Genomic DNA, 14,834 nt, shown 5'->3' with positions numbered 1-14,834 from the left:
TCTGCATGCAAATGACAGCACCTCACAGACTACATGCCAGAAGCATCCATCATCTATTAGTTCCTTTCATCAGCTATGTTGCTGCTGTAAATAATGGTCAAAATCGGAAATTTCTTGCCATAAGAAACCATGCAAGACATATTGTCATCATTAACCAAGCAGGAAAACGTCCGGATCACTCAAAAGGACACAAGTAACAATGCAACTACTTGATTCATGGTTTCTGTTGGGTTTGAACTCTAGTCTATCTAACTTGCTTGGGAGTTGGGACTAAAAAGGCTTTGTTGTTATTGTTGTTTTTATTGATATGATTGGGATCATCTAGTTACAATATTATTTTTGTTATACGCAATTATTTTTGTACATGCTTAAACTGTCCAATTTATAGTTGTAATACTTGATGTTTCGTGGTGAAAAAATTGCTTTTGTGGCAGTCATGTGATTTTGAGGTATCTTGCATCGGTTTTCCCTGGAGTTGCTGACCACTGGTGCGTTACATATTAGCACTAAACTTATTTTATTTCCACAAGTGTCGCTTTATCTTTTAGGAATATTATGATTTATTGATCGTCGTTGTGTATACAATATTAATGGCATTTAATGTAGATGTGGCAATTTTATGTGTAACAAGCACTTCATCTTTGTTGATCGTTCAAGTTAAATCCGAGTATGGTAATTAATTAGTAATATTTTGGATTAGATACCACCATGGTTTTTGTGCTGTTCCTAAGTTGCCTAGGGACCCAACAGCTCAGCTCTGCAACATCTTGCCAGCAGCTTAACTCTTTAGGAAGGGACTAACACCCTGCAATGGTAGAGAATGCTATTTTCTGATTTAATTTATGATATAGGTATCCTGTTGACTTGTTCACCAGAGCCAAAATTGAGTCAATCTTGGATTGGCATCACTCAAATTTGCGGCGTGGTGCAGCAACCCTTGTAATGCACACTGCATTGGCTCCCTTCCTTGGTCTTACGACAAGTCATGAGGCTGTGAAACAAGCAGAGAAGCTTGTGATGCAGTCACTGGGGGTGATCGAATCAGTATGGCTGAAAGGCGATGCCAAGTTCTTGCTAGGTAGCCCCCAGCCATCGATTGCAGATCTGAGCCTTGTCTGTGAGATAATGCAGTTGGAGGTATGCATGCTTACTGCTTGCTGCTGCTATCCAGATCCAGCGATGATGAGCCCTTGTATGTTTGCAGATCTTTGGCGATGAGGTCCGTGACCGATTCCTGGGAGCTCATGAGAGGATCCTTGTCTGGATGGACAAGGTGAAGAAAGCCACGAGCCCTCATTTTGAGGAAGCCCACGAGCTCCTTTTCCAAGTGAAGAAGGCACGCATGGTGCAAGGCAGCAGCAGCAAGGCTTTTGAGCCGAGCACAAAGCTCAAAACAGCATCAAAGCTCTGACGACCAAAGGCAGAATAAGCGACAGACAGACAGACAGATCGATCTTGTGATATAATAAAATAAACGAGAACTATTATTAATTACTGTTGGTATTAATTACACTTATTCCAGAAGGCCACAAGTGCTTCGTTGCACTTATTCCAGAAGGCCACGGTCGGGAACTACTTACTGTTCGTTCCAGCATGCTATAGTAAACAACTCTGCAACAACAACATCCCCAAAAAAACAAGCAAACAACAAAATTGGTATCTAGTCTGTCTTGAATCTGTGTGAAATCCTCTCCAGGCCGTCCTTACACTCTTCCATTGCCCTCTTCGACTTGTCTCCAAGGGTTGCACCAAACGCAGATATGCTTCCCTTCACTTGTGCTGATACCTCGTTTGCCCTGGAAGCAGCACAAGCCCCAAACTCGGTACACCACTGCCTTGCATCTGCAGCTTGCTGCTTTAGGATTGCGATGAAGGACCTCACATGCTGCATCACTCTCTCCACCGCACCCTGAGACCGCACCTCCATCTCACCAGACATTGTCTGGAGCTTCTCCAGCAGAGCTTCCGCCCGGTTGATAGACTCGTCGACTGCGTGTTCTTTGCCAGCGTTAGCCCATGTCACCCCAGCTGAGGCGTCATCCTTCAGTTCTCCTTCGACAACAACTCTGATTCCTTGACGCTCCCATTGGTTCCGGGCCTCCTCAAGGGCGCGTGCATGCTCCCGGGCCTTTTTGGCTTCCTCCTCTGCCCAAGCCCTGGTTAAATTAAAGAGCACAATAACATCATGCACAATGAAATAATATGCACAAAATGATCAAATCTCAGATGTCAAGAATTCTTCTTGCCTTGCCATAGATAACGCCTTCCTCTCCACTTCAAGCTCATACTGAAGTTGCACAACAGCCGAGTTATCACTCTCAAATTCCTTTTGGAGATTCTCAATCCTACTCTTCTCGAACGACACCTCCACCTTCTTGCTCAGTACGTTCTGCAGCTGTTCCTCTACCTCACTCCTCAACTTCAACAGAACTTCCATTTCAGACTCAACAGCAGCTCTGCCCCTGACCAGAATGTTCTGGGATATTCATTTCAGACTCAACAACAGAACTTCCATTTCAGACTCAACAGCCGAGATATGATTGTCATGAACATCTTCTGGGATATTCATATCAGATCTTGAAAGCTTGCTAGAAATCAAACCAGCTTCTGCTAGGCCTATGGGTATATTGGAATGAACATGAATGACATAACATTACACAATGATGATTCACTAATCCATACATAAACTTAGCTTCGAGACATGCCTCACCTTGTATGAATGGAAAATCAGGATCTTCAGGTGTGACATCGTCAAATGCAAGTTCAGTGACATTATAAATATACATTGCTGGATACACTTTTGAGAAAGTGTTCCTGTATGGAAACCACGAGAATAAGTTGGTTAATAGAATAATCACCTAAGAGAGCAAAACTGAAAATTTAACAGCAAGAGGCAATGACCTTAAACGTATGAAGAATATGAAATAGGACAAAAGAGAAATGGGACCATACTGCATATTTGCAACAAACACTTGGGAGGTCTACTGAAACAAGGAAATTGTTGAAGAAGTGGTCACTATTTGAGGCTTGTTACCTGCAACACGAGGTGCATTTGCTGTGGCCTTTGGGGGGGTTGAGGCAGCAACGGGCCGACCTGAAAGTTTATCAGGTTTGCCAAGAGATCTCTGGATCGAAGCACAGGCATTATCAAATAGTTCAGTCTCAAGGCTTTCCATCGCCCAGGTTTCACTTTCCAGTGTTGAGGTTGTTGACTCCCCTGATCTCCTCGTTTCCTCAATGATTCCAGGTAGCCTGGAACCTTGGGCCTTACGAAAGGTGCTGTTTACAATGGCTAATTCCTCAGTGTCGAGAACCCCTGCATAGACCAGGAAAGATTAAGAGTTGCGATCAATCTGCATAATTAAGGTTTACCAGAGTGTATAATGAGAGGCAATAATTCCAGAAAACAGATAGAGTTTCACATGGGTGGGGACCAGGAAAAAACAAAAGCGAAGATGAACCTTCACTGATAAATCCAAATCGGAAGTACAGGTAGACACGCCGCGGGACGCAAAGCTTATAGTTCACAACCAACTGAAAAGTGACACCAGCAGGTGAGGTCTAGCATCTGTACAAAAGAAAGATCACAAGTAAGCATATAAGCAAGACCAAACAGTCTTCTAGATTAAGCCAAACTTATTCCCGCAAATGAATTGAAGCATCGAAAGTTCAGAAACGCATACATGAATAGATTGAAATTTTGAAGAATGCATGCAGAAAGTCTCATATATAAGATAGGGTCAAAGTGCTGTGCTTATGAATAAATGTACTCCTTTCCAACGGTCATTATGTTCATGCATTATTAGCTGTTTTGGATATATCCATGTTTTCATAATTAGAGTATTTTAATATGGTTTATAATACGGTGTATTATTTTCAGTGGCTTGATTGTATCTCACAGTTGTTACGTCTGTACCCATCTGCATTTCAGTTTTCATCTGTAAGCCTTCTTTTCCTCCACAATTAGAAGGGTCAGCTAGAAGTCCCATTAAATACTCATAATCTTTAAAGTGATTTTTTTGCAGAAATTCCTAGAATTCTCAGTCCTAATGTAAGAGGCCCTCCTCACTTATTTTCAGCCTCTCACAAATTATTTTCTTTATACCATATCCTGGTATCCTGATGCAATATTAAAATTATAGTTTGTTTCTGCTTGGTTTTTTAAATCATTTTCTTTTATGTACCTTCCCATTCTGTGCCTTGTTATGAAAGACAACACTGGCTACCTGGTAATTATTAAAAAACACTTTCTTTATCTGTCATGGTGTCCCCTTGTAGTGTTCCCGACAATACAATGCAATATACAAATGATATTGCACTGCAGCTAGCCAAGGTAATAATCTCTATTAGTTCATTCTGTGTAGACAAAAAAGAAATCCAACACATTTAAGAAAAGACACAATAGTTCGGTGTATATGAGTGATTACCTTTTCACGACCCCACACGTTTAAGAAACCATCTCATATAGAAATGACCAAAACATATGCTTTGCAGGTGACCACTGAAAGCCAAAAGAGAGAATTATAGAAAAAAGGTATCCAAAAGCATCATATGAAGCAACCACATCCACATAAAGAGAAAATAACAGCAAAAAATATCTCTACATGCCTAGTGCCTGAACACAAAGAACTGAAGCTTTGTGCCCCTAAAACTTGTGAATTGGAGAACCAGCTCCTCCTAAGCCCAGATTCTAATGATCCTACATTCAGACAGTTCGACAGACCTATTTAGGCACCGACACCACCAAGCAACAAATGGGTGAAGTTAAAATATGGTACACAATATACTGATCGAGCTAAAATATACACATAGAATTTACTGACAGAGCAAACATAAGCAAGAAATGACTTATGTTTAGAGAGTTATCATCACTCATAATCCAATAACCACAACCATCGGTACTGTTTTTGCACAATACTATCGATCAAGTTTCACAGCTATGCTAAGAACAACAAAAGACCGGAGAGGAGTTCCAGGATGCGGCCCTATTATTGCACTTACCAACAACATACTATAGGTAACGAAGAAATGGATTATTTACCATGTGTGCTAAGGCAATTCAACAATGTATTAAACCAATTGACCCATTTAGCAACTTATAAAAGTTGGAGATATCAACACGATTCAGCAACATAAATTCACATCTAGGGGCGTGTGGACAGTCCACTCAAAATGTAAAATGAATGCTCGCATACGGACCTAAGAACCAGCCAATCTTCACCGCCTAAGAGCATGTGGCGAACAACACTGGGAAGAGGATTGGGGATAGAAGGGATTAGAACAGGGGCCGGAATCAGACCTGCGTCCACGAGCACAAACCACTCCTGGCCGGAATCAGGCAGCCCCGCCCATGCTGTTGTCATGGCTGGCCTGCTCATGCCGTCGCCGTGGCTGCCCCGCGTGATCTCCCTCGTCCTCTGCTCCCCGCCCGACATTCTTGTCTGGGAGCGACGGCACGAAATGGCCACAGAAGGCCTCGGCGAGGTGGTCTGCGAGTGTGACGAAGTCGTGGAAGCAGCAGTGCACGGAATGGCGGCGTTGGTCGGGGCGACATACGCTGGTGACGAGGTAGGAGACATAGCTGGGCGCAGATCTGGGGACGAGCGAGGCGACGACAGGCTCGGCTTCTCCGGGTCGAAGACGCGTGCGGATCTCGGCAACGTGGAGGCTATGACGCGTGCGGATCTCAAGAACGTGGAGGAGGGCGAGGAGGCGGAGCACAAGGAGGAGACGGCGAGCGTGGAAGCGGCGAGATCTCAGCCATTGAAGTATGTGGCGACCTCGACGGCCAGGAGGAGCAAGGAGATGACGACGAGGGCCTTGATGAAGGTGTAGAACATGGAGCACACCACTGGGATCTTGCCAGTGGAGACCACCACACCGGCTTCGCACATCGGTCCTCCCCACGGCCACCTTATGCCTGGCCGCACCGGCCAGTGCGACGGTGGCGGAGGCTAGCGAGGCTAGGCACCCAGCAGTCGGTGCGCGCCTTGAGGAGCAGCAGCCACATGGTCTGGTTGGTGTTCTTGGAAGGCCCCGTTGGAGAACGACGAGGGCGACCGAGAGGCCCTACCGTCGGCGTCAACGGCTGGAGATCTGGCGGCCGGTGGCGAGGAAGGACTGGAGCGAGGGTTTCCTTGGAGACCTTTCTGAGACGGGGAATGCGAATCAGGTGCGCATGAGAGAGTGAAAGAAGAGGGAGCGGTTGCTGCAGTCTGGAGACATCGCGCGGAGGACGGCGTGGAGAGAGTGGAGACTGGGGAGAGGGGAGAGGAGAAGCAGCGACACGCTCGTCGTCGTCATCAAGGGTGTGGGATGGGGCGTGGGATTTGGGCGCCGTGGCACCGGGCGGAGGGGTGCAGCCCTCGACGGTTAGACGAGATTTGGCGACCTCGACGGAGGGGAGGGGTTGCGATGGACGATGGCGGCCTCGGGAGGGCGATGATCGAGCAGGCGGATGCGCCTCGGGAGGGCGAGGTTCCAGCACACGATTGAGCGGGCGGGTGGTCCTCGGGAGAGCGACGATCGAGCGGCGGTGGTTGCGATGGACGATGGCGCAAGATGGATGGACGGTGCAGATTTACTGGAGGCAGAACAGGCAGAACGGCAGAACCGTCAGAGGCAGACTACTTTTGCTGTCTTAATAAGTAGTACAGATATTATCATGGTTGAATATGGTAGATATGCTAGTGTGTATAGTGATACATGAGTCGTTTGTGCGTAGTTTTTTTATCTTGATGGTTTGCATAGAGAAGATATGCCTAATAGATTAGATTTATTTTCGCTTTTGTTGTTGCATGAATTAGGACATATGAGGTAGTTGTCGGTATAGTCGCACAACTTTTTTTGTCCCTACAGGTTGTTTTTTAGACATTATAAATCGTTATATTTCACCATTAATCATGTTGACAATCGTGTGAGGTGAAATGATAACAGTGCACCCAACTCAGATTTGTTGTCTTTTAAAACCTAAAAGGTACAACACTTTTAGTCCATATGGTGATAGCAATCGTTAGAGGCAACTTGCCACTCACATAGCCACGGTGGGGGCACGGTGGTAGTGGTTGAGTGGTTTACCATACCAGAGAGGTGAAAAACTAGTTGCTAGATAGCACTTAGTCCTTGCATAGATTAAGGAGAGCGATAGTATTGATCGGGTGCTCTAACTAGAATTAGTGGCACTATCAGATATCTCGGTAAAGCATCGAGATTATAATCCTTTCTTTATATTAATCATTTATATTTAAACAATTTCTTTTAAGTATTTATATCACTAGAATTTTCATACTAGTCTATGATTGGAACTTGGTGTGCAGAACTTTTGATCGAACTATAAGGCATAAGGAACGAAGTTGAGCTTGATTACTTGTTTTAATTTGTGCAAGAAAATTTGGAGACGCCCAATTCATCTATATCTTGGGTATTTTGATCTTTTAGCTGGCACGCCGGTGCTGTAGCATTTTGTCTCCGTATGTGTGGATGCTACGAAGATGTGCTGCTATGGATACGGCCGGTGTTGATTAGCAATGAGTGTGAGAAGAATCATGGGATAAACATGTTGTTGCTTGTGATAGAACCCTTCTCTGGTACTGTGTTATATACCTAATAATAATAGTTGGGTCGTAGCTTATATTTATAACATTGTCTTGATCGCACATAGTCAATATTATGCGTAGCTTATCCCGTATCCGTTTTCGTATGGACGGAGCAACGGAGGACTCTGCTCGGCGCAGCCAACGAGGCAACGAAGGGTTGAGAGTGGCAGCGCAGCACGGCCGCCGAAGCCGAACAGGTGCATTCGGGGCTTGTACGTGGGCGTTGCGTCTGCCAGGACGTAAGTGATAGTCTGTGGAGTGTGGAGTGAGGACTTGTTTTGTCTAACGCATGTGCCAACTTGGTGTAGATCAAGCTTGCTGATCCAAATCCGACTTTTATACGAGCCAAGGCAACGACGTGTTAGGTGGTGCACAGCGTGACATAGCGAGTGACAGCAGAGAGGCTGCTATAGGCACGCACGCCATGTGTGCAGTATACTAGTAGTACTAGTATTTACGGAACATAGAGGCTGTGTTGTGCTTATCTATTAGTACCAGTAGTGGTGGTACGGTGGTAGTCTTCTAATTGTCTAGCTACATGAGGTTTTTGCAAGGATAGAGTCTTCTTGCCATTGTTAGCACGTCTTAGAAGTCATATGCTCATCCACAAAGCATCGCTCTGGGAGTGCTTTTTTATTTTTAAACAAATAAAAGGCATTGTTGGGAGAGGGTAACTGATCGAGGTCTGGACAACAAAGAAAAATCCTGTTTTAACGACAGACTTTAAAAAAAATGACAGAACTTAACTACCGATTCCAATTTCTTTACTACAGCTTATATATCATGTGCGTGAACGTACTAACGCGAGACTGTGACAGCGCAAGTGTCAACGGCTGCTCCCACTGCCATTAACCCATCTAGAAAAGAAAAGAAAAATTCTCCGCAACCGCGTGCCTATCTGGTAGATGCAGAAGATCCATGCAACCCGGTGCCACTTCAGCCGACGGAAGCTCATACGCGATGGGTTATTTTAACTGACCCCCTCGAGGTGCCCAGGCTGTTGGAATCTTCCATGCGCGCTGTTGCGGGCCCACCCACCGCGTGGTCTGCGCCCGACTTGCTAGTTGCTACCGGTTCGGTTCTGGTTTGTTTTGGACTTGGAACCGTCTGCCTGGCCAGAACAGGGGGCGACGGGGAGCCGAGGACCACCGCTCAAGCGTTTGCATGTTTGCGCATGTGCTTAAAATGCCTCGCAGAGTACTAGGCTACTAGCGCAGACACCAGACAAACTGCTCATCCTCCTCTTCCTACTACTACCGCGCAGCACCGTAGTAATATATAAGCGCCAACAAAGTTTGTGACATACTACGTACTTCAGTTTTCAGTGTGCACACACTAGTTAAAATATGGAAGCTTAATTTGTTGGTTCGCAAAAAGAAAAATAAAACCTGCTGTAATTCGTTGTTTTTTTTGCTTGCTTATTACTCGATCCGGGTCCGTCTGCCCGCCCGCGCGTCCAGCGTTGCCGGATCAAGCCGGGTATGCGTGGATCGGTTCGAGATATGTATGGATCCGCAACCGACGACGACCGCATCTCACATCCACAGCGACGCAGGAGCCGCGCGCCCCGGTCAGTCCTCCCTCCCCACACCTCTCTTTTCTCGCACATACTAGCTGGCCTGTACCTGTACACACTCTCCTACCCTACCACACTCGCACGACCAGTCGTCGTTCTCGTTCCACCGCACCGCACCGCTCAGCTCAGCGGCAGGCAAGTTGTGCTGCCCGGCTTCCCCTTTGCATCCTCTCCGTGTCTTCGCCTCCACGTTGACCACGACCTCTTCCCTGCAGCCCTCTCGCCGCCTCCGTCCACCACCCATGCACCCACCCGAACGAGACTACTCAACTCAACGTCTCAACCCAACCCGTCTCTAGCCGCCACTCCACCGGCTTCCCACCCACTGCCGCCGCGCCCCCACCTGTGACTGTGCCGCGTGCGTGCCCACGCCGCGACCACCTCACTACCCCCACCTACGACGCAACTTCCCACGCCCCATCACACACCCGCCACCGCTTTAAAACCCTCACTCCCCTCACTCATCACACTCGCACAGTCTCACCACAGCGAGCGAGAGCAAGGCGCCCAAGCAACCACCGCGAGAACAAGTCGCAGCCAAACAGCCCCGTCTCCCAGCGAAGCTTGAGCTTGCATTATTCTACCATGTCTTCCATGGAGCTGCTCCACGCCGTCGTCCCGGAGAAGCAGAGCGAGGAGGAGGTCGCGCCCGCAGCGACGACCACGAGCAGCAGCGCCACCGCCACGGGCGGGGACGAGGGCGCCCACGTGCCCCAGGGGTGGGCCAAGAGGAAGCGCTCGCGCCGCCAGCGATCGGAGGAGGAGAACCTCGCGCTCTGCCTCCTCATGCTCTCCCGCGGTGGCCACCACCGCGTCCAGGCGCCGCCAACGCCGGTCCCGTCCGCGGCGCCGGCCGCCGCGGAGTTCAGGTGCTCCGTCTGCGGCAAGTCCTTCAGCTCCTACCAGGCGCTGGGGGGCCACAAGACCAGCCACCGGGTCAAGCTGCCGACGCCTCCTCCTCCTCCTACTGCCGCCGCTGTAACTGTCTCGGCAGCAGTGCCCGTCCCGGAGGCCCCCGCCCCGATCACCGTCGTCGTCCCGCCGCTGCCGCCAGTCGAGGTCGGCCGCGAGCCGGCCACGTCATCCACCGCCGCGTCCTCCGACGGGGCGGCCTCGAGCAGAGTCCACAGGTGCTCCGTCTGCCACAAGGAGTTCCCGACCGGCCAGGCGCTCGGCGGGCACAAGAGGAAGCACTACGACGGGGGCGTCGGCAGCGCCGCCGCGTCCACCGACGTCCCGGCGGCGCCCGCCGAGACGTCCGCCGAGGTCGGGAGCTCCGCCGCGCGTGCGTTCGACCTCAACCTCCCGGCCGTGCCGGAGTTCGTGTTCCGGTGCGGCAAGCCCGGCAAGATGTGGGAGGAGGACGAGGAGGTGCAGAGCCCCCTCGCCTTCAAGAAGCCCCGCCTCCTCATGACCGCGTGAAACCGCTGCGCGCGCGGGCGGCGGATCTCATCTCATCACCCGTCCAAGATTTTGGTCCGCAGCTGCCGAGTTCAGCGGTGGAAGTGGAACACACTATTCGTTCATTCATTTCGTATGGTGCCAGTAGCGCTATTGTTTGATTTTTGTGGCTGCTCCTCTTGTACAGTACCGAGTGCGAGAAAAGATGCATAGTCATCGTATACATACCAATACAATACCGTACCTATAGGTCTTCCTATTCCTGTGGAAGAGTAGAACTTGTATCCTTATTAGCTGTCAGTACACTACAGTTCATACACACTTGGTTCTCATTATCAGAGATCATTGGTGAATTAGTGGTTTTGTATCATAAGCTTATTGTAAATGATGGATTGGAGATTAGTATGGAATCAGATACCCATTTGTTCCATGCCTGGTTCAAGTCTCTGTAGATGCAGTTGCAGATGCTCTTTCCGTTGCCAGCTCGAACCATCCCTTTGGCTGGCTTGCTTCCATGGTAAGAAACGGAGCAGTCTGCTTCGCCTCTCAGAAGCAACGTCCTCCCTCATATCCTACCTTTTTTTTTCTTTCGTCGTCCTCGCGTACTCAGCCAGTGACGTCCATCAATCCCGGCTGGCGATAACATTAATCCGGTTCCACGAGCGTCCACCACTTGCTGCGGTTGCGGAGCAGCGACGCCCTGCGCCCGCCGCCACAAGTGGGAACAGCAAACCTGGGGCCGTTGCGGCTTCGGGAACGCCGACGGACGGCGCCCACTAGCGGGTGGAACGCCCGCCGACAGCGACGTCGCCCCGCCCGCCCGCCGGCCGGTGTTGATAAGTGCGTGCCGTGCCGACTGGCGGCCGGATCGCTTTCGACGCAACAGTTCGCAGCGGCCAGCCGCATTTGGTGGTGGAATGGAACTTGGAAGCCATGCGGAAAATCTAGGTGCGTCTCGCCTCGCCCCGTGCCGTGCCGTGCGTACGTACGTGCCATGATGCTTCCCGCCCACTTCCACGCCGAACCGTCCGCGGCGCTGGCTGCGTCGCGAGTGACGCGCACGACGTGGTGGTGGTGGTGGTGGTGGTGCCGACGTGCGCCGGGTGCGTGCGCGTGGCCGCGGCTCGGTCGCGTATGTAGTGTATGGGCGGGCGTTGAAGAAGCGTGCCTGGCGAGTTGGCGTCGACGACGGGGCGGGAGTTCCGCATGCTTCACGTGGCGTCCTCGCGTCCTGCGGAGCGGTTTCACTGGACATGGCGTGGGCGACCCGCCACCGGTCCCGCGACGGTGGTGCGCACGTCTCTGGGAGAGTTGGCAAGTTGGGCAGCTCGGTGCGTTCTGGATGCTGCAGGAGGATATGTTCGCACCGGCCGGCAGTTTCGTCCCGGGCTTGCCTTGCCATCTTCCGTTCTTTTTTGTCTTTGGGTCCACGCCATGGTGACGCACGCCATGTTTTCATCGCTGATTAGGTCAGTTCGCTCTACGATGGGATGGATTCCCGGAGCTGCCATTTGGAGCACCAGTGCTGCTGCCCAACATGGCAAGTCCAAAAGCAGGAGAATTCCGATCCACCCTTCCAACTGATGATCTCACGAGGTTGACGAGTCGTGAAATGGTTCGGCTACATGTGCTGGGCTAAGCAAGGCCCTACATTAGCTCTCGATCAGGTTAAATAGGCCAGGAATAGTTGAAGTGCCATCCTCATTCCGATTGCAGAATTGTCGCTTCAGCGGCCCGTCTTACCCCAAGGCCTTTCCCCAAGGCCTTTCCCGCGCGCTGACGACCTGGGATCCGTTGTCTCTTCTCACTGCTCCCGAGCCTCTTTCTTCTGTATGGGCCTTTTACCCTTTTCCAGTGAATTTCTCGGCTCCTCAGGTCCATACAAACGCCGGCCCGCTGCTTCCGCGGAGACCGCCAGTCCAGTACTCCAGTAGCTAGAGTTGGGCCACCCCGCGAACTCCATTGGCCGCAGAACTTCTCCGAAGCAGGTTTTGTCCCTGGCTTCATGATTTTTCCGGCTTGTACTGTCAATTGTCTAGTGCTAGAGCGCCGTAAGAGACAGCCTTGTGATCGTGAAGAGTGTGTGTAATGTTAACAGTTATTACTAATAATTGATTTAATATTAATTAAAAGGATGTCTTTCCCCATACTCTTTCTCAGACTTGTAATTGTAGCTGTCTATTTAGGCTACTGTATATATTACAGCAGTGTTTAATGTAAACATAGAGGGAGAATCATTTTGCATCAATCGCTTGTCTGTTGCTCTCTAACGTTATCACGCAATCTGCTCTCCTATGTATTTCGATGAGAACATAAGGCTGTGGATGACGAAGATGAACAAGAACGTCTTCAGAGGATGTTGACAGCAATGATGTTCAGGACCGCGACTAGCTAACACTCCAATCGGAGATCAAAGTCCTCGTCCTTCACTCCCATGGACGGTGGCCTTCAACATCTGCAACACAGTGGTCGTCGTCCACATCAACAGAAGTAATAATGCAGGCTTCCATGATAGATTGCTCTACTGCGTTCGTCCGGCAACATCGAAAATGAAGGATGCAAATAGTTTATCGGACTTTGCTGAATGAGAGTGCCAATTGGAAAAGAACACGAAAGGATTGCAAGTCTCAATCCTAGAAGGGTGTGTAATGATGTGTTCTCCCCCCCAATTTGAGATGTTCTCATATCCCTTTAGAGCTTGTTTGTTAGAACTTACAAGAGAGTTGAAGGCTATTTCAATCCTCTTTTAACCAAACGAGCCCTTAAGAATGTAACAGCACTCGCGGCGGCAGTGCTCGATGCCTCGATCAGAGGCTGAGCCCGCATGCCTGTGGATCTCGCGCGCTCGAGCTCTACGGCGGGACTGTCCGCCAGTGCCCTAGCGGCCTGGTGGCTGGCTCCGTGCGAACGACTAGGCTGATGGCGGTTTCTCCGGTGTGTTAGGCCTAGAAATGGCAACAGGACTCGATCCTTGATTTTCCGTTGGGACTTTCTCTATTAGGATTTACTCCGTATTTGGTTTGACGTTGATTGAACTGAATCAGAGAAGATTAAATTTCTTGTTAATCAAAATTAAATAGGAGAGGATTTAATCCTCCTAATCCTCTTTGATCCTTATTCAACCGAACAAAACCTTAGGGTGGACATGACATAAGTTACTTTCTACGAGCATTAAAATAAATAAAAATATAGTTCCCGTCACGTTTGCTAGGAGGACAGGGATGAGAAACCATCCCTAATCTCCGTTTCCCGTTAATCGCCCGCAAATTTCTTTTGATCTAAATTTTTCTATTGTTATATTAAAAATATACTAAAAATCAATACATAGTCTATTATAAAATAGCAAATTAAACTTTATATAAATCACTTATAAGTTTAAATCTTTTTGTTCAAATTATATTGTTTTTGATATTATCAATGGAAATTTAGCACTAAATTTTGATATTATATTGGCCGGGTATGGCTCACGCCATACCTTCCTGCGACTCGCTTATATTCTCTTTGACACCCCGCCCTCTCACAGCTTGTTTCTCAGCCCCCATCGCCGTTCTAACTCTCCTCTCTAGCTCACATGCTCTAACACTGAGCTCTACCTTCTGTAGTCTCATGCCCCTGTATGGCGTGCGCCACTGCGTTGTGCAGTCGCCAGCTTCGAGTCGTGGCCCTTCTCGGCAGCGTCGCGCCCATGTGCTCATGCAACATCCCTCTCCGCCCACCCCCCCCCCCTCTCCAACATGCAACATCAGTGTGGCAAAGTCCATCTCCCTCCCCTAGTCATACCTTGTTTCTGGGTTGCGCTCCGCCACTACCGCTAGATGTGGGGTTAGTAATGTAGTGAGGGTGTCAGACTGTTTGATGATTTGACGAGAACCATCACACTATTGCGGTGCCAATTTGAACCTCTCAGGACCTTTGTAGAACGAGTCAATGGAGTTCACACACAACCATTGGAAGGCTGCTAGATGACCATTGAGCTTGCGATGGGACCGCTAGTGGTCATGTGGTTTGGTTGCAAGGCCTAATGGCCACTTCGTTTGCTCCCTACTATATATAGTTGGATGGACAATTTTGGGTGCTCTCTTGGCACTCTAAGTCATCTCTTATAGCCATTGAAAGCTGATCAAAGCCTCTCCGCTATCTAACGGTTGTGTTCTTACAAACACTATGAGAGAGATTCATCATTAGAGCATTACATCTGTTAGTTGCATCTTAGCGTCACTAGTGATTATGAATATTGTACGTTCTTATTACTCTTGGCGGTT

The 14,834-nt window shown here is 49.1% G+C and overlaps 3 protein-coding genes across 3 annotated transcripts; 2 read left to right on the top strand and 1 right to left on the bottom strand.

The window, feature by feature from the left end:
* Positions 1-856: 856 nt before the first annotated feature.
* Positions 857-2,102, top strand: LOC103645629 (glutathione S-transferase T1). The gene is made up of 2 exons (XM_020547306.1): positions 857-1,137; positions 1,205-2,102. The coding sequence occupies exons 1-2, from the start codon at positions 943-945 to the stop codon at positions 1,409-1,411; spliced, it is 402 nt and encodes a 133-aa protein (XP_020402895.1). The 5' UTR covers positions 857-942; the 3' UTR covers positions 1,412-2,102.
* LOC109943802 (uncharacterized) lies at positions 1,483-2,474 on the bottom strand. Its single transcript, XM_020547305.1, has 2 exons — positions 2,247-2,474; positions 1,483-2,156 (listed from the first exon to the last, which is right to left on the bottom strand). The coding sequence occupies exons 1-2, from the start codon at positions 2,435-2,437 to the stop codon at positions 1,661-1,663; spliced, it is 687 nt and encodes a 228-aa protein (XP_020402894.1). The 5' UTR covers positions 2,438-2,474; the 3' UTR covers positions 1,483-1,660.
* Positions 2,475-9,634: 7,160 nt separating this feature from the next.
* On the top strand, positions 9,635-11,000 carry LOC100284288 (uncharacterized). The gene has a single exon (NM_001157183.2). It carries the CDS (start codon positions 9,757-9,759, stop codon positions 10,591-10,593), a length of 837 nt encoding a protein of 278 aa, NP_001150655.2. The 5' UTR covers positions 9,635-9,756; the 3' UTR covers positions 10,594-11,000.
* The last annotated feature ends 3,834 nt before the right edge of the window (positions 11,001-14,834 follow it).

This window comes from Zea mays, chromosome 1 (genome assembly GCF_902167145.1).
Source record: "Zea mays cultivar B73 chromosome 1, Zm-B73-REFERENCE-NAM-5.0, whole genome shotgun sequence".
NCBI classification, from domain to species: Eukaryota; Viridiplantae; Streptophyta; class Magnoliopsida; order Poales; family Poaceae; genus Zea; species Zea mays.
This window is presented reverse-complemented; position numbering and strand designations above follow the sequence as displayed.